Below are 19,160 nucleotides of genomic sequence, written 5' to 3'. Positions count from 1 at the left end.
GGGGGGAGTTTAGCCCACTGCTCAGTGATGTAAGTCCATTATATATTTTTAGATTAGTACGTAAGTTAAGCCCCATATACTGCACCGTGCGTTCTGATGAACATTTTCAGACTGAATGGAATGTATGGGAAGCCAAGACTGAAAACCGACACCCGGGAAAAAAGTGGATATGTAGATGGCGTCAGTGAACCGACTGGTTTAATCTTAAGTCCAACGTTTAATGGCACATTTGCAGATAGTCAACCCATCTCTCAACTCAAACCCAAGGCTTTCTCTCCCTCTTTGGAATGCCAGGGCCTCGTTTGAACATAAACAGTATCTCCACCTGATTATTCTGTGCAAAATCTTCCTCTTTCTATTGCTTTCTTTGATTTTTTCCTTTTCTCTCTGTCGGCTCTTCCTCCCTTTTCTGCCTTGTCTTTCCCCGCGTTTTGCCCCGCTCCACCTCAAATTCGTTACACACGTGGTTCAGTATACTTTAGTTTACACACGTGAGTGGACATTGAACTCAACAGTTGTCTGCGCTGTTGTAAACTGTTTGCCCATTGGATACTATTGTGAACAGGAAACGAAAGACGGGAAAAAGAAATCTGACAGGATCTGATGATTGGTCGGATTCAACCTGTTGTAAATTCTTACAAATAGGTCACGTGAGAGTATCGTATAAGTAGGACACCACCATCCACCGTACTCAAACTCGTGCAACTCAGTGAGCAGCGCAGGTAACACAGTGCGACTTGCTAACCCGTGTCGTTTGCAGTTATTTCCCTTGGTTCATTGCTCCAACATGGCGGCGCCGATAACTCGCGAAGGAGTTGTGCGTGATGAAAAAACAGGTAACGTATGGCAGACCATCTTTTTACAAATTTGTCATTGCTTGCGTTGAAATTATTTTGTCTTTGAAAAGTTTTGCAATTTTTATTTGTCTTAATGGCTACAGAAAAGTCCAGCTGTCAGTTTTTGTTACCACTCAGTCACACTGCCGGTGTGTATCAACAAATTAAACTTCAATTTCCATGTAAAATTGCTGTACTTGAGAGAACCTAGAATCTAGTAACAAATACGATAGAAACTAAAAACATTGTTTGCAAATGAAATATGTAAACTGTGGTATCCGTTTGAGAAACATTTAACAGAAACAGTCGTGAAAACATGTGTTGCGATTCTGCCCACGTGTGAACGTCTACACACGTGTGCAGTATAAAACTGGTGTGCGTGTTATGTTTATAGTATTTCTGTCCATCTTAAACTTTTTTTTTTTTAATACAAAAGTCTTGAAAAAATGGGCTGCAGTACAGTCCACGAGTGAATGTATACACACGTGGACAGTATGAAATTTTGTGTCTTCAGTTTAAGGTCTTCCCAAAACCGTCTTTCTTCGTCATGTGATTTTTGACACAAAAAGATCCACTAAAAAAAAAAAAAGAAATAAAAAAGAAACCAAAAAATAAGAGTAAAATCAAGAACAATTTGTTTGCGAGAAACAATTTAAAAACTTTAAAACTGTATTTGTTTTGAAATGGTTTTGTAACACTCATGCAAATAACCACTTTTTTTTAATAATTTTTTTTTACTAGGTTATACGCTCATTGGGCCAACTCTCCAAGTATTTATGATCCAGTATGCTATCATTAGGCCACGCATGCTGATATACTGTGTCTAATTGAATGATGAACAGGCCTTCACAGGCCCCATACGTCTTGATTCCAGTTCAAGTCAAGTTTCAAGTTTACCCAGTAAATTATACAAAAGAATTAAAGGGGTACAAAAGAACCAAGAGGCTCACAAAATTCTAGCCCCAGTCACTAGTATTACTACTTAGTACTGCTACTACTACTACTGCAATACTAGTAGTATTACTGTAATAGTTATTGTGCTAGTACTACTGTTGCTGTTAGTATTTTTACAGTACTTGTATTTAGTTGTAATGAGATGATAAATTGAGGTCCCATGCACAGCATGTATTTAGCATATATAAAAGAACCCACAGCAACAAAAGGGTTGTCCCCGGCAAAATTCTGCAGAAAAATCCACTTCATTTGATAGGAAAACAACAACAACAACAAAGAAACAAAAACAAAACTGGATGCAGGACAAAAAAAACCAAACAAAATCTGATGGTGCTTTCAGTATAGTGATGTGCTCTCTCTGGGGAGAGCAGCCCAAATTTCACACAGAGAAATCTGCTGCGACAAAAAGAGAAATAAGAATGTTAAGTACTACTACTTGTTCGTTACCTGTTTATAAGAATATTGTTTTAAAAAGTAATAAGGCTTTGAGTTATTGTCAAACATGAGTTTCAAATAATGAAGAGTTAAAAAAACAAACCCCAACTCTTCCAGTGATTCCTGATTACTCGGGGGGAAAACGCAGAAATGTTTCAAACCTTCAATCAAAATGTACACATGATCATGAGCATCTAATAATATACAATATGCTGAGTTTAACAGATAAAGCTTAGATCAGAGAATTTACTTTAGGCAGTAACTTGAGTGAGGACATGTTTAGAGAGAGGACAAAAAAATTCAAAGTTATGCAACTAATTTTTGATGTTTAAAACTAACAAAAGGTTGAGTTTGTTGCAGTTTCTTTCTAAGTATAATTCTGAGTTAAAACAAACATGCAGCTTTTAATGATCCATATCTGCACACTGCCAACAGTAGAATATTTTGGCAAGAAATTTCATGCTTTGCTTAGTATTTGCTGATTCTAGTTGGTTTATCAACTATCTCTTAAGTTAAATTAAGATGTATTCTGCAAAGTGCAATGTGAAGAATTTCTGAAAAAAAGTATTGTTACAAGTCCTCATGAAATGAGGAATGTAACTTATGGTTTCATCAGTGAGTATTTGTCTGATAAGAATTTGAATTACAGTTAGAGTATCTATGTAATGTTTAGTGAACTCAGTTTGAATAGACACAAATGTAATACATTTAATGATTTTAAAGGGGGAAAAAATCAAGCAAATTGTACACATACTATATATTAAGTACATATGTGTATATGTGTCAGAAAAAAGCATGATATGATTGATAATAAATGCTTGGACATAATTGATAATATTCTGAAATCAATCTGCTTGATGTGCATAATTTAGGTAGAGTTGCACTGTGACTTGTGTGTGTGCGCGTGTTGCATATGTAGCTTTAAAGATAGTTCGTGTCATTTTCTTTGGGTGTGTGTGTGTAAATATGACGTGTGCACATGTGTTTGTGCATGCAATGCCAGTCTTCGAAGATGGAGAGGTTTGGGTCGTTTTATATTTTGTCCTTCCACTTCCGTGCATACATTATCGCGTGTGGTCAAATTTCTGTGTAAAGCCACTTGGAACCCGTCTCCATGCAATGTGTGCCAGACGCCATCACTCAGTGTCAAGGGTTGTGGCCTAATCTGGTATATGGCTGGTGCCCTGTCTGCGAATTCTAGGCTTCACTAGATTGCAGCAGCATGCACAATGGCCAAACTTGGAATTCAGAGTAACGCTGTCAGGAAGAATTGCATCTTTGCAGGATGACTGAGCTATAGATTCCAGAAATGGTTTGGTGTGATGATAAAATGGGTCAGTTTTTAAAAGTTTGGTTTTATAATAATTATTAATGCCATATCAACTTCAGATCTTGGCAGTTTTATCAGTTTATGAGTTACTGTTAGTTTTTTTTTGTTTTTGTTTTTTCTTGTTTTTTTTCTCTGTTTTTCAGTACTAGTACTGATAGTAGGTAGCAGCCTCGGCAGCCAATTTTTTTTTCTCAGATACACATAGTGGAAACTATGACAAAGATCATTTGTAGATAGGACTGGAGTAGGATAATCTGACTGGGGGAAGATGGTGCAGACAGAGGAATGGGGCAAGCTGGAGAAGGAGGGGGGTGGGCAGGAGCTTGAGGAACAGGTCCAGCTGCACGAGGGCGTGCCTGACGACGGTTTGCAGCATTTGCTGGGTGTTGTCTGCCACAAGCTGGGCAGACAGCTGGAGCTGGATTGACATTGACAGTAACAGGGTTCGCCACTATTCTCGCAGTTAGTTGCTGGACTGTACCTACCACACGCAGAAGGTGACATTTTGCCAAGAACTGCTTCCGGCATGTGGCGTAACTGAACAGTAAATGGGTTAACGACAGCTGCTGTGTGGCACAGTTCTCTGTGGACCTGCAGCTGGGCGATGACAGCTTTTATCTTGTGTGTTTTCTGCACAAGTGTTCTTTTTTCTCTCAGTTATCTTCAAGAAAGATGGGTGGCGACAGCGTTGATCTTGTTTCCTGCACAAGTGCTTGTTCTTTTTTCTTAGTTATCAAGAATATGAACTCTCAGTACCAGGACATATGAACAAAATACACACAGCGTCCCACACTCCCGGGGGGAGGTGGGGGGTGGTCCACACTTTCCCTCATCTTGATAATCTGGATATTGACATACATTCATTCTTCCACATTTCCAAACAAACCTTTTTACATTATTTGGGTTCTCTTAAAAATAAAAAAAAATCTAATACCTAATGGATGATCTGCCGTGAAATGGACATTGGTCCATTTGTGGTCTGCTGGGTTTTAAACGAAATTATTTGATTTGATTTATAAAAACACACACACACATACACACACACACACACACACACACACACACACACACACACACACACACACACACACACACACACACACACACTCACTCACTCACTCACACAAATTCACGCATGCATACACAGTGACACTAGGCATCTGTCATGCAGAGATCTGCAGGTAGATATGTGCCACTCACCTGAGTGTGAATGACTACTGAAATGCTTTGTTAAGACATAAAATAAATGAAAATACTCTCCCTCAAAAAAAAAAAAAAAAAAAATTTACTCTAGTCAAGGCAATGGGGCTCCCACATTGGATCAGTTTGGTCCTTGTTCAAGTTGATGGGATGGACTATGACATCCTTGTTGATTCCAGCACACTGTTCATCCATTTCCTCCGGAAGGACCTCAGTCTTTCAGTACTCTCCCTTTCCTGACCACCTTCTCCAGCTGGTCCTGCTCAGGGTTCTTCACTTGGCCACTCTTCATCTGGTCCTGGAGGTCTTCAGTTGACCCGAGTTTCTTATGTTCAGTTTTTTGGCCACACCTGTCTTGCTGTCTGTGCTAATTGGTTGGGTTGAACTTTCTTTGGACATTTAGCAGTCTTCACAAACAGCCCCCCACCCCCCACTCCTCACAAAATCATGAAAACTCAACATTGATTGTGGGATATCTGATCTCTTGTCAGTGAATTCTGATGTAAGACATTTTTTTTTTTTTTTTACTGAAGTTTGGCTTTGCATCTTGTATGGAAAATCTTCAGTCCAGTCTGTCTCCAGTGGTTTTGTTATTGGTACTTGCCGGTTGGTTTGGGGATTCTTCAGCCATTTTGCTGTCGGTGCTGCCTGGCTAGTCTGAAGTCTCTTTAGTGGTTTTGCTGGCCAGTTCGTCTAGAGTTGGGTTTTGCGTTTTTCCTGTTGGTGCTGGCTGGCTGTGCTGACCAGCTTATCAGTTATCTGAAGTCTCTTCTGAGGTCTTAGATTTGCCTGAAGTTCTTTGGCCACAGCTCTCTTGCCTGCCTCAGGAATTGGTTCTTTTGACGCGTTTTAATCAGCCTCTTAGTATTGTGTTCTCTGTGACTGGTTTTAAGAACCGACAGATGATCAGCCCTGAAACAGCCCCTTTGTGGTTGGCTGAGCTGTTAGCAAGTATATGATTTAATTTGATCTGAATGTTAGTTCCCAGAAGTGTTGATCACAATCCGATAAAAGTTCCATTTTTGAATTTTGGTAACAGTGCCTGGTGGTAAAGGGTGGAGATGGCTCTGACAGTTTGTGGAAACATACACGGCATCAGTCCTCTTATGAAGGTGTCATTTCCATGTATCTGCCCCAAATCTCTTCAGCTGTTTTTGGCTCAGTCTGCATATTTTCAGGCAGAACAGTTCTGTCTCGGTGGGCAGGGTCTCTGTCTCAGACGCAGAGTTGATTCAGTGTAACAGTGACATGTAATCAGTAAGAGTGCTGAGGAGCGAAATAGCTTCAGCAAAGAATGTTTGGCTCAAGGTGTATGTCAATTCCACGTATCTGCCCAGAACTACTTTGGCCATTTTCAGTTTGAGTGTTTTTCTTCCGAGTAGGATAATGCTGGTCTCCGTGGGCAGGGTCTCTGTCACAGGCGGGGTGCTTGCTCTGTGCAACAGACATGTAGTCAGAGTGCTGAGGAGAGAAATTGCCTCAGTGAAGGACAAATTGCTGGAGGTGTAGTCAGGCAGTGTCAAGCCAAACCCGGCTGAGGTACTACTCCTGATGCTGCTGCTGTTGCTGGGATGGACTCCTAACATCCAGTTCGGCCTGATATGAAGCGGCTTCATCTGTCATGCTCTCCGTGCTGGCCAGCTGGTAAAAAGTGATATGAAATGGCATCTGTCGTGTTCTCTGTGCTGGCCGGCTGATACGAACCGGCTTCAGTTGTCATGTTGTTGGTGCTTAGTGCCTCTTCAGTCAAACAGGAGTTATCCAGTTCCTCCTGAAGGACATCAGTTTCCTTTAGTAACCCTGGTTTCCTGGCCAACTTGTCCAGCTGGTCTTTCTCGGGGTTCTTCACCTCCCCGCTCTCCATCCGTTGCTCCAGGCACTCGATCTGCCTGAGCTTCTTGAGGCTCCTCAGCCTCTTGGCCTTTTTTACTATACTAGCCGACTCTGAAGTACTTTCACACCTGTTTATAAATAGGAACATGCTGCCAGGTTAAATTCCAAAATATTTTGTCTGCTTCAACCCAAACAGAAAATCATCTTTCGACTTGCTCAGAATGCCTGTCAGCAAATACCAAAGAGAAAAACAGCGAGGGACTCCCCGCGCTGTGAACCCCTGACCTGGGTTGGCGTGCTCCGGTCCCTGCATCCCTGGGGGGATGGTGTAGTTGACCTGGATGGTGCGGCAGCAGGGATGGCCAAGCAGAGGGAGGGGCAGGATGTCGTAGCTCATCTCCCCTGGCAGTCCCCCAGCAACTTACCGTAGACTGTGCTGCACGTCGGGCGCTGGAGGCTGTTACCCCGGCGACAGCTGTCGTACAGGGCTGTCGACATAGGCAGTGGAACATGTGGCCACACTTGCTGAGCCGTACTATGTTGTGCTTCCTGGCGTCCCCCTCCCCGTAACTCGATGGACCGGACAGTCTGTGGAAACATATACAGCAGACCTCTTCCAAAGGCGCTGTGGTTTCCAAATATCTGCCCACGGGTGTTCAGTGCTGGCACTTTAGTTGGCCCTGCGAAAGTTTGTGAACCCAGGAAGTAGGGCATGGATATAAATAAACGCGGCTGACAAACAGGCCGCGCCAGCGGCACTCGCTGTACGCTTGTTCGGCGGTAAATCTGCTTTGTTTCTTTCGCGCATCATCTCCTCGGATGGATCGGAAATAACGACTAAAGAAGTGGTTTTCTAAAAAGAACACAAAATAAGCTTTCCATTGACTCCAAACACAATATGTTTTCTTACATAGCGGTTGTTGCGGCAACGGCTGAAACATAAATGAAGAAAGAGAAGAGAAGGATAAGAAGAAACATGATCGCAAAAATCGTTAAGTTTAAATCCCTCTCAAAGAAAACAGGCGTTTAGCACAATAATATTGTAAATACACACAGAACATATAGCATGCCTGCATGCAGATTAGCTTACCTTTTGAGTTGTGCGATTTTTCTTGGCAGCACAACAAACGTTTAAATGAACACACTGTAGCATGGTGAGTGCGAGCAGCAGGGGGATGGAGAGCGGGGTGAGTGTCTGTCGGCTTATGGCACTGCCGTGCTCTTCATTCCACGAGAAAGACGAAGATTTTTAAGGTAGTAAAAAAAAGAAAAAAAAAAAAGAAACGATGATGTTGATAAAATAATGAAATTGTGTAAATCAAATCAAACTGCACTCCAATAATACAACCAGGAATAGCAATAATTCAACTTTCTGTAATCGCTGCAGGAAATGTGTGGATGCTGTGAAAAGGTGGGAAAAGTGGGGCGGGGGCTGCGGGGCCGAGTGAAACAAAGAAGGCAGTGTCCCGGTTTGGCGCGCGGGGCCAGAAATACCGCGGCGAATGTGCCGGTCAGTACAGAGTGCGGTGGGAAAGTCTGGCATTAAAAAATTTTTGACCCAAGACGCTAGACGCTGCTTGGCCAACTACAGAGCCGGATTTTGTGCTCGGCTGAGCAGCCGTGTGCCGAGAACCTCCTCGGCAGTTTTCTGCTCAGTCGGAAGAGAGTTTTCCGGCAGGTCAGTGGTGGCCTCTGTGGGCAGGGTCTCTGTCACAGGTGGGTCACTGACTCTGTGTAACAGACACACATAGTCTGTCAATGTGCTGAGGAGCTAAACTGCCTCAGCAAAGAATGATTGGCTCGAGGTGGTGTCAGCCGGTGTCGAGCCAAACCCAGCTGATGTATTTAAGTGCTGCTGTTGCTGAAGCCCTTGATGTTGCTGCTGGAATGGACTCACATCCAGTTCCGCCTGAAGGATCTGTTTCCTCCAGCACCTTGCCTTTCCGGGCCAACTTTTCCACCTGGTCCTTCTCCAGGTTCTCCACCTCCCTGCTCTTTATCCGGTCCTCCAGGTGCTGTACTTGTCTGAGCTTCTTTCTGAGGCTCCTCAGCCTCTTGGCCTTCCTGACTACACTGGCCGACTCAGAAGTACTTTCACACCTGTTTATCAGTAGGAACATGCTGCCAGGTCAAATTCCATTCAATTCAAAATACGTCTGCTTCAGCCAAAACAGAAAATCATCTTTCGGCTCACTCAAAATGCCTGCCAGCAAATACCAAAGAGAAAAACAAGTAACTGACACACCCTTTCCTGATCACCATGCACACATCAGTTATGTAAAAACAAATACATTTGGGTAAGATATTACACTTTGAGTAAAACAACTCTGTGTGTGTGCTAGTGCATGTGTGTGTGTGCCTGCTTCAAGTTCATTTTGAAATATTCCCATTTGCAAAAGACTGTATAAACATTTATGTGCATGCCCAAATGTATCCACACCATCCCACACCTTCCCTGCAGTCACTGTGACTGTGGCAGAACATGTCTCTCACACAGCCCTCACCATTGAACAGACTAATGAACCTTCGTCCTCAGGACTCCCAGGTTATTTTTAGCGAGAACTGCGTGCACATGCACGGTCTCCATTTCCTTTTCCCCGGGTCATTGAAAGGCTAAAATTCCTTCGTGGAAATCGCTGTTCTGACGAAAGGATTTTGAACATTTTCGGTGACTGTTACAAGATATGTTTGGTTTTATAATTACACCGATTATTTGCATTAGTCCTCTATGTTTACTTTGTGTTTGTCATATCTGCCATTATGTATTCAAACTGATCTGTTTATAAATTCTGCTGAAAAGTTGTACAAATTCAGAAGCAAGTTAGCATGGTAGGCTGCCCATATATGACCTACTTCTCTCTCAGCAAGCAATGAAGTCCGCCACAAAAGCTGGCTGCAAACTGTTCTAAAATATATCTTTTTGAACTAAGTTCCGCAAATGTGTGTATATCTAGAACTATGGGACATGATTGGCTAGTCTGTGTTCCCATTAGTCTCCCTTCTAACTGAATATTATTCCCAACCACAATTATGGATTTTTTTTTTTTAAAGTGTTTTCCACCTGGTCCTTTTCCAGGTTCTTCACTTCCCCACTCTTTATTCAGTCCTCCAGGTCCTGGATTTGCCTGAGGCTCTTCAACTTTTTGTAGGCTACGAAGGAGCTCAGTGTCCTCCAGGACTCTCCCTTTTCTGGCTAACTTCTCCAGCTGGTCCTGGTCAGGCCTCATCTTCCCGTTCTGTCTTCTCGGGGTTCTGGATTTGCCAAAGCTTCTTTCTTAGGTTAAGCTTTTTGTTGGCTGGCTGTGTTGAACAAACTTCAGCTGTTGTGTTGTTGGATGGCTGGGCTGAACAAACTTCAGCTGTTTCATGTTGGATGGCTGGGCTGAACAAACTTCAGCTGTCATGCTGGATGGCTGGTATGGCCTTAGTGGTCAGTGAGGCTCTAAGCACATAATTTGATTTGATTTGACTTGAATCTTATGTGGTCTAATGAATATGGATACTTACATAGCACCTATCCTCAGTTGGAGACCAAGCTCTAAGCGCTGTATAAACATGGGGTCGTTTGTACAACAGGCTGCCTACCTAAGTTGAGACGACTGACGGCTACCATTGGGTGCTCATCATTCCTGTGTCATTCAATCAGATCTCGGGCACACACACACACATACACACTCAGACATACATTATTCATTATTACTATAATATCAGTGTGATCTTTTCATGCTTTGTGTTTTAAACTTGGTTTGATGTCGATTGAGATGGGACTGAATTGGTTATTGTAACGTGTTTCAATACGCATTTTACTAGTATTTTGTGGTCTTTGACTGCTTTTAAGAACTGAGGGGTGATCAGCCCTGAAATGGCCCCATTGTGGTCGGCTGGGCACTAAGCAATATGAGTTTTGGTTTAAACTTAAAGCAATAAGGATTTCCCGGAAGTGTTGAACATGATCGTAATCCTGTAACACGTTTGCTATCTTGTTTATAAAATGAACACCAAGAATCATTTCTGATACCCATTAGTAGCGAGGAGTAGGATTCTGACTTTTTTCTGGTTTGTGTGTGCCAGGAGAATTGATCATCCCAGCCAGCCAGAGGCCAGATGGAACATGGCGAAAACCAAGACGTGTTCGGGATGGCTACATACCCCAGGAAGAAGTGCCAGTGTAAGTTGAATTTCTTTTTGGGGTACAGTTTTCAAGCATTTACCTGTTTTGAAACATTAAGAAATATCAACTTTATTGAATTGATGAGGAAGAATGTTCAGAATGAAACCAAAAAACAAACAAGAAACCCCCAAACAAAATAAAAGATCACCACAGAATTAACCAGGAAGAATATTTAAAACGTTAACTCATTATTGTAAGTTTATTACTTTAACTGTGTATATATGTAATGTACACAATAATAACATCAGTGCCAAATGCATCAATGTATCGTTTGTAATTGAAAATTCTTTGTGTGTGACTCCCTGTGTGTTTGTGTGATTTTTCAGATTCTGTAGTTTTTCCACAGTTTGTGATTTCATATGATATGGCTGTGACAGACAGAAAATGGACACATTCTCATTTTGATACATGAGAAGATTTAGAACTTGTCATTTACACTATTTTTGGCATACCAGTACTTGTGCACAGTGCTTTGTAGCTGCTTGTTCATGTTTGAAACTCTTTGGGTTGGTATCTAGAGTAGCCACAATAGTTTCTTTCATTGTTAGAAAACTTTTTTTTTTATCCATGATATTTGATGACAGATTTTCAGTGTGGTTGGGAATAATATTCAGTTAGAAGGGAAACTAATGGGAAAGCAGACTAGCCAGCCATGTCCTATAGTTCTGGTTATACACACACTTGTGGAACTTACAGTTCAAAAAGATATATTTTAGGAGGGTTTGCAGCCACTTTTTGTGGCAGACTTTTCGTTGCTTGCAGAGCGAGAAGTAAGGTCATATATGGGCAGCCAACTGTGCTAACTTGCTTCTCTGAATTTGCACTGCTTTTGTTCGTACAACTTTTCAGCAGAGTTTATAAATAGATCAGTTCAAATACATAATGGCAGATATGACAAGAAACACAAAGCAGCAAACATAGAGGACTAATGCAAATAATGGGTGTAATTATAAAACCAAATATATCTTGTAACCTTACAAAAATAGTCACCGAAAATGTTCAGAATCCTTTCGTCAGAACAGTGATTTCCATGATGAAATTTTAGCCTTTCAGTGACCTGGGTAAAAGGAAATGGAGACCGTGCATGTGCACGCAGTTCTTGCTAAAAATAACCTGGGAGTCCTGAGGAAAATCCGAAAGTGGGTTTGCACACCCTCCCTATTTATGAAGGCATTACTCACCTGATGAAGGTTCACTAGTCTGTTGAATGGTGAGGGCTGTGTGAGATAGATATGTTCTGCCACAGTCACAGTGACTGCAGGGATGGTGTGGATACATTTGGGCATGCACATAAATGTTTATACACAAATGTTTATACAGTCTTTTGCAAATGGGAATATTTCAAAATGAACTTGAAACAGGCACACGCACACATGCACTAACACACACAGAGAGTTGTTTTACTCAAAGTGTAATATCTTACCCAAATGTATTTGTTTTTACATAACTGATGTGTGCATGGTGATCAGGAAAGGGTGTGTCAGTTGTTTTTCTCTTTGGTATTTGCTGACAGGCATTTTGAGTGAGCTGAAAGATGATTTTCTGTTTTGGCTGAAGCAGACAAAGTATTTTGAATTGAATGGAATTTGACCTGGCAGCATGTTCCTATTTATAAACAGGTGTGAAAGTACTTCTGAGTCGGCCAGTGTAGTCCAGAAGGCCAAGAGGCTAAGGAGCCTCAGAAAGAAGCTCAGGCAAATACGGCACCTGGAGGACCGGATAAAGAGCGGGGAGGTGAAGAACCTGAATATGGACCAGATGGAAAAGTTGCTCCGGAAAGGCAAGGTGCTGAAGGAAATCGAAATCCTTCAGGCGGAACTGGATGTGAGTCCATCCCAGCAGCAGCATCAAGGGCTTCAGCAACAGCAGCAGTTGAATACATCATCCGGGTTTTGCTCAACACCAGCTGACACCACCTCGAGCCAGTCTAAATTCTTTGCTGAAGCAGTTTCGCTCCTCAGCACATTGACAGACTATGTGTGTCTGTTACACGGAGTCAGTGACCCGCCTGTGACAGAGACCCTGCCCACAGAGACCACCATTGACCTGCTGGAAAACTCTCTTCCGACTGAGCAGAAAACTGCCGAGGAGGTTCTCAGCAGATATTTGGAAACCACAGCGCCTTTGGAAGAGGTCTGCTGTATATGTTTCCACAGACTGTCTGGTCCTTCGAGTTACGGGGAGGGGGAGGCCGGGGAGCACAACATAGTACGGCTCAGCAAGTGCGGCCACATGTTCCACCGCCTGTGTCTGACAGCCCTGTACGACAGCGGTCGCCGGGGCAACAGCCTCCAGTGCCCGACGTGCAGCACGGTCTATGGGGAGTTGCTGGGGGACTGCCCCCCAGGGGAGATGAGCTACGACATCCTGCCCCTCCCTCTGCCTGGCCATCCCCGCTGCCGCACCATCCGGGTCAACTACACCATCCCCCCAGGGACGCAGGGACCGGAGCATGCCAACCCAGGTCAGGGGTTCACAGCGCGGGGGTTCCCTCGCTTCGGGTTCCTTCCGGACACCAACAAGGGGCGGAGGGTGCTGAGGCTGCTGATGGTGGCCTGGAGGCGACGGCTGACCTTCACCGTGGGCACCTCGGCCTCCACGGGGGAGTCTGACACGGTGATATGGGGTGGGATCCACCACAAGACAGAGTTCAGAACCAACTGTAACGGGCACGGCTACCCAGACCCTGATTACCTGGATGATGTGACGGTGGAACTGGCACTGCAAGGGGTGACAGAGGATGACCTGTGAAAACTGTGCTCTTTGGCGGGTGGGGGTCATATTTGGGGTGGTTGGGGAGGGTGTGTGCATGAGTTTGGGGTCATACAGGGAGGGAAGTTGTAGGGTAGTGGAGATTGGGAAGGATGGATGTTTTTTTGTTTTGTTTTTCTTTTTAATCTGTACAAAGATTTGCTGAAAATGGATCGTCTGAGAGAACATATTGTAATCGGGGTCCATAAAGGTCACGGAATTCCTGGGAAGTCCTTGAATTTGATAACGTAATTTCCCTGAACTGGAAAATCATGGTATTATGATTTAAGCATGGAAAAGTTATGGAATTTTATTAAAGCATAACTGCTTGCATTGAGGAATAGCATTTTTGACTCACTTGTGTAAACAAAGTGAGTCTTGTTTTAACCCGGTGTTCGGTTGTCTGTGTGTGTGTCTGTGTGTCCGTGGTAAACTTTAACATTGACATTTTCTCTGCAAATACTTTGTCAGTTGACACCAAATTAGGCATGAAAATAGGAAAAATTAAGTTCTTTTCAGTCATCTTGTTTAAAACAATATTGCACCTCTGGGATGGGCACCAAAAAAATAAAAAATGAAGCCTAATTATATGCAAACTGCCTTTACTGTTATATTTATATTTTTTGTATTCTCTAAACTTGGCACTTTGATCTGATATTCTGACCCAACAAGAGGAGTCATTATTATCATTTTTTGTTCAAACAGGAACATCTTTTGCTAAGCATGGAAGTTTTATTTATTTTGCAAACATTTTGGTGCAGATAGTAAAGAAGGGAAATTACTCTGTAATTAATGCTAGGGGACTTAATTCGCTTTAAACTGATCTTTCTCATCTTAAACATTACATTTTGAAATTATACACAATACATAAAAAGCTTGGATTTTTTTTTTCAGTGTATCACTAGTGAGTCTTGAAGGCCTTGCCTCCAATATCCATGCAAATATAAGGTTTCATCTGAAATACTTTTTGGACAATACCAATGTACCCATACTTGGTTTTCTCTGTATATTTTTGGTGTTTTCCTTTTATATTTTTGCTATATGAAATGAACATGTTTGTAATTGGTTTAAAAAGGTATGGTTTTCTGTGTTTTTTTCTTCTGTTTTTCATGTTTTTTTTCATTAAAAGAAAAGAATAAACCTGTTTAAAATGAAAAACAAAGGTGTGGGGCTCAAGTTTTTTTTTCCTCCCTCTTTCTCTTTTCTCTCTCTTTCTCTCTTCTCTCTCTCTCTCTCATTTGCTCTCTATCCATATGTTTTCTAGGTGTTTTTCTCTTTATATCTAACCCCCCACCCCCACCCTGCCCAAATAAATAAGTGTATACTTAAAAAACAAACAAACAAAAAGCAAGCAAACAAACAAAAAACAAACAACCAAGATGTGAGGCCTTTTGGACTGCTTAATTCAACAAGGCAATCATGAAGAAAAAAGATTTGGCAGAAAGATACTGATGTTACCTTGACCTTTGACTTAAAATTAACAAAGCACTGATGTTCTGGTCAAAAATTGCCTTATTGCATACAGTATACAATTTGGATGAACATCCAGAATTGTCATACTTCCCCAATTGCCCATGTTGTGACCTTGACCTTTGACCTCTGACCCTATTAAGTTTTGTATTTACCTTTACCAATCATTGTACCAAGTTCCGTGCACAAATGTATCCAAGGTAATGACTTGACCTTAAACCTGATTTTGAATTTCTTTTGAACCTAACCAGTCTTAAGACTAAGTTTGGGAATTAATATTGGATCTCTTTGAAGCTTTTTCTGTTTTTGCCAAATGACCTTGACCTTTGACCTCTCACCCTGCTCACCATATCATTTAGAGTATGACTTCAGAGATTGTATAATTCAGCCAAGGTTGCTTCCAGTGCCATTTATAGGAGTTGAGAAAATAATGTTCACACAAGGTTGCTTCCAGTGCCATTTATAGGGGTTGAGAATATAATGTTCACAAAAAAATCCTTTATTAGGCAAAAGGGAAGGCACCATGGCCATACTGGTTGCCCTTTGGACTTCTGATCTAGTGATGAATTCAAGGCTCCGTTTTGACATGTGGACATGTCTTTGGAATATGCATTTGGCTAAGATCCAGGTGTGAATGGGTACCTGACTTTATTCAGGGAAAGTTAAAATTGCAGGAAGAAAGGACAAGGCCCTGCCTCTTTTTGCTGAATTCTTGACACAGTGGATATGCTTGATTTCATTGCTTCAAAGGCTGTGGAAGGCTATGAGATCTTTAATCTTTTAGACCAAAAAAACAATGAGGACATGAGTGACATGATAGCCACTATGTCCTCTGGCTTGTTGGGCAGCAGTGAAGAACCACCACCCTTGTCTGTTTCAGGCAGTAGGGCAGCAACGTAAAACTGCCACCTTGTCTAGTTTAGGCCAGTCTGAGTGGTACCCCAGGTGTGCTTCAGGGTTTTTTTTAGCTTGTCTTTTTTTAAACATCAGCACATTCCTCTTTTTGATTGATTGATATGGATACTTAACATAGCGTCTATCCTCGGTTGGAGACCAAGCTCTAAGCGCTTTACAAATACAATTTGTGCAACAGGCTGCTGCCTACCTGGGTAGAGCTGACTGGGACGGCTGCCACTGGGGTGCGCCCATCATTCATTTCTTTTTCTTTTCTTTCTATTGCAGGTTTGAGAGCAAAGGCACGCAGTGGCTGAAGAGCCTGCCCACCCACCCCATCGGCCTGGCGCCGGATGACGTGGCGAAGATGGAGCGCGCCAAGCAGGCAGCCTCCGAGCCCCCTCCCCCCCAGCCCCAGGTTCACACCTCCAAGGCCGCCAAGAAGAATGCCAAGCGGAAGGAGAAGAAGAAGCAGGAGAAAGCCACTGGCGATTGTGCAGCACCCACCACCACGGCTCAAGTCACTAAGGCTCTGGACCAGGTCAGCCTCTCTGCCAAGGAGACCTCAGACCAGGCAGGGGATGCCAATGGGAAGGTGGCCCTGGCCAAGAAGCTGAAGGGCCTGCAGAAGAAGCTGAAGCAGATTGAGGACCTGGAGAGGAGGATCCAGAGCGGGGAGCTGAAGACACCCGAGAAGGACCAGCTTGAGAAGGTTGCCCGCAAGGCTGCCGTTGTGGAGGAGATTGAGGACCTTCAGTTGGAGCTGGACGACTCTTGATGTGTATGGCTGGGGTTTTTTGTTTTTTGTTTTTGTTGGCTTGTGGGTGTGATCTGAACAATTTGCAGCATTACCACTGTAATTGTGTGTGTTTTTTTTCCTTTTTTTTTTCTTTTTTTTTTTTTTTTTTTAAAGGTCGAGGCAAAAATACTTCCATCACATTATCTTTGACACATTTCTGACGAAGCAACATTTTTTTGCTGAGTTTCTGCCCCTGGGCCATGCAATTCTGACTGCAGTGTCAGTCAGTGCAACAGACTGTGTTGCATAAAATCCTCACTTGCCTTAATTTTTAAACAAATTTTCATACACGGCATTCGCAGGAAGTTCAGAGAGTAGTTTTCCCCCTGGCACTCTGGTGTGGTGAAGTCTTGCCTCCTTCATTGTGTATTGCAACAGACAAAACAAAGAAGTCACGACCGGCAGTTTGTCAGTTTCGGTCCATGGGCAGAATTTTGCGGGAATGGCAATTTGTTGGTTGCGGTTAGAAATGTGTCAAAACAAGGAAAGAACAATGTTAGAATAAGTGACACACAACACACACAGTTACTGTCAGCATAGAATTGATGGCAGTTTGCTAGGTATAGCACAGATATGTGTGGCAAACAAAAGCCTAACCACTGGTTTTTTTTGTTTGTTTTTTTCTGTAAGTCTTATGGTTGGTTTTATTGCTAGTTTAACGCATGTTTTGTTACGAAATTGTAAATTGCTTCAACCTGGCTTGAGTGAATGGAAGATGACTTGAGATGTCACTGTGTTTAAAAAAGTTTTCCTTTTTTGTCTTTTCTTTCATAGTTTTAACACAGATTTTATTGTTAGTTGTCATGAATGGTTTCTTTGTTAGGGAAATGTTTTTTTTCCCATTCATCTGTAGGTTTTATTGTTGGTTGTAATAAATGTTTAAGTTAGGGAGAAGGTTGTTCAGTGCTTCTTCACGGCTTGAGCAGATGCACAATGTTTAGAGATGTCATTCTTATCATCAGATGCGCTTTCTTTTTTATGGGTTCAGTATGATGTGTCAGTGTGTGTACGTTGTGCTGTGTGTATGTATGGCAAGTCTGAACTGTTTGTTGTTGAGGGTTCTTGATTAACCTGCTAGCATGAAAAGGGAAATGATAGATACATGTGGTTTAACAGGAGTGAGAGAGAGAGTGTATGGAAACCCAGTCTCTATCCCCATCACTGCTAAAAAAACAAACAAAAAAACAACAAACAGACCCCAAATGAAGAAAAAAAGAGTTAAGGAAGTAAAATGAAAGAAACCATGCAAATAAGTCCTAATATTTTTTCAGAGACATATGACACATATACCAAGACATTTGCTCCCCTGTCTCTTCCAAGTCAGTCTCTCTCTCGCCATCTCCGTCTTCCCTGTCTCCTCTGTTCACATCTTCCCCATCTCTATCTGTATGTCTCTCTCCTCCATATCTGTCTCTCTGCCCCTGTCTCCCCTATTTCCATGTGTCAGGAGACATACATTTCAGTATTTGTTTTGTTTGACTGAAGAAATAAAGGAAGTTTTCAGAACAGAATAGGAAGCTAGTGACGACAGAAATGAACCAAGGCCACCCATCTCGTGTTGACTGGCAGAATCAGTTAACAACTCAGTGCCTTGAATTGATAATCTGTTGGCATGAGCCGTGCTGCTACAGTTGTACCTTTATTCATTCTGTTGTAACTTGAGCATCAGTATCAGATTTTAGTGGGGTTTTTTGTTATTTTTCTTGTGTGTGTACCAGAATATGGAGCATTTTGTTTTCTGTGTTTGATAAAGATGATGATGGGAATGATAATGATGTTGCTTTTGGAGTCCATTTAAACTGGGAACTACCTATCAAGAATGTACTCTACTCTGTTTTCTTTTATACTTTGTCCCAGTTTCAACCAGGCCTGAGTGAGATATACAGATTCCTTCTGTTGTGGTTTTGGAATTTTAGCAGCAACACTCCAAAAGGCGCATCTTTAAAGTGGATGACCCGTGACTTTGTAGCCCCAGTCACACAACACTGAAATTTCATGATACTGATCTGCATTATCTTGTTGGCATCTGTTGTAGAAACATCACTGATTGTTTTTCCTCCAAGCAAATGTGTGTTTCAATGAAATTAGATTCATGGCATTTGTCTTTTTTCTTCTTCTTTCTTTTTTTTTTTTTTTTAATACTCTCAGTATCACTAATTTTCAATTATAGCATTAGATTGTCCATGACAAGCTGAGAAAATAGGTAAATTTTTGTTTCTTTATTTTATTATTTTTTTCAGTGATGTATGTACTTAATCTGGATAAAACATAGATAATATCTGCCAGTCATTATTGTACATTGAATTTTAGTGTGTGTGTGTGTGTGTGTGTGTGTGTGTGTGTGACATTTTTCACGAACATATTTCTACAAGCAGACACACTTTATGTTCAAAATATTGCTAACATACTCAGTACTGCATTATTTCATGTTTACACATATTGTAAAGGAGAACTGAAGTGTCTGTCATTATTTTTTTCATAGGGTGA

The 19,160-nt window shown here is 42.0% G+C and overlaps 2 protein-coding genes across 2 annotated transcripts; both read left to right on the top strand.

The window, feature by feature from the left end:
* The first annotated feature begins 661 nt into the window (after positions 1-661).
* Positions 662-18,807, top strand: LOC143293779 (partner of Y14 and mago-like). The gene is made up of 3 exons (XM_076605014.1): positions 662-836; positions 10,660-10,756; positions 16,163-18,807. The coding sequence occupies exons 1-3, from the start codon at positions 788-790 to the stop codon at positions 16,650-16,652; spliced, it is 636 nt and encodes a 211-aa protein (XP_076461129.1). The 5' UTR covers positions 662-787; the 3' UTR covers positions 16,653-18,807.
* LOC143293953 (E3 ubiquitin-protein ligase DTX4-like) lies at positions 12,359-13,570 on the top strand. Its single transcript, XM_076605348.1, has one exon. The coding sequence runs from the start codon at positions 12,359-12,361 to the stop codon at positions 13,508-13,510; it is 1,152 nt and encodes a 383-aa protein (XP_076461463.1). The 3' UTR covers positions 13,511-13,570.
* Positions 18,808-19,160: the final 353 nt, after the last annotated feature.

The sequence above is a fragment of the Babylonia areolata genome, chromosome 19 (assembly GCF_041734735.1).
Source record: "Babylonia areolata isolate BAREFJ2019XMU chromosome 19, ASM4173473v1, whole genome shotgun sequence".
In the NCBI taxonomy this organism is placed as follows: domain Eukaryota; kingdom Metazoa; phylum Mollusca; class Gastropoda; order Neogastropoda; family Buccinidae; genus Babylonia; species Babylonia areolata.
This window is presented reverse-complemented; position numbering and strand designations above follow the sequence as displayed.

What these genes read in the sequence shown, in the direction of transcription:
- LOC143293779 (XM_076605014.1), top strand. Translation starts at nt 788, where the DNA reads ATGGCGGCGCCGATAACTCGCGAAGGAGTTGTGCGTGATGAAAAAACA. An exon ending in TGTGCGTGATGAAAAAACAG is followed by an intron (nt 837 to 10,659) that starts GTAACGTATGGC and finishes TGTGTGTGCCAG; the next exon opens with GAGAATTGATCATCCCAGCC. An exon ending in CCCCAGGAAGAAGTGCCAGT is followed by an intron (nt 10,757 to 16,162) that starts GTAAGTTGAATT and finishes TTTCTATTGCAG; the next exon opens with GTTTGAGAGCAAAGGCACGC.
- LOC143293953 (XM_076605348.1), top strand. Translation starts at nt 12,359, where the DNA reads ATGTTCCTATTTATAAACAGGTGTGAAAGTACTTCTGAGTCGGCCAGT.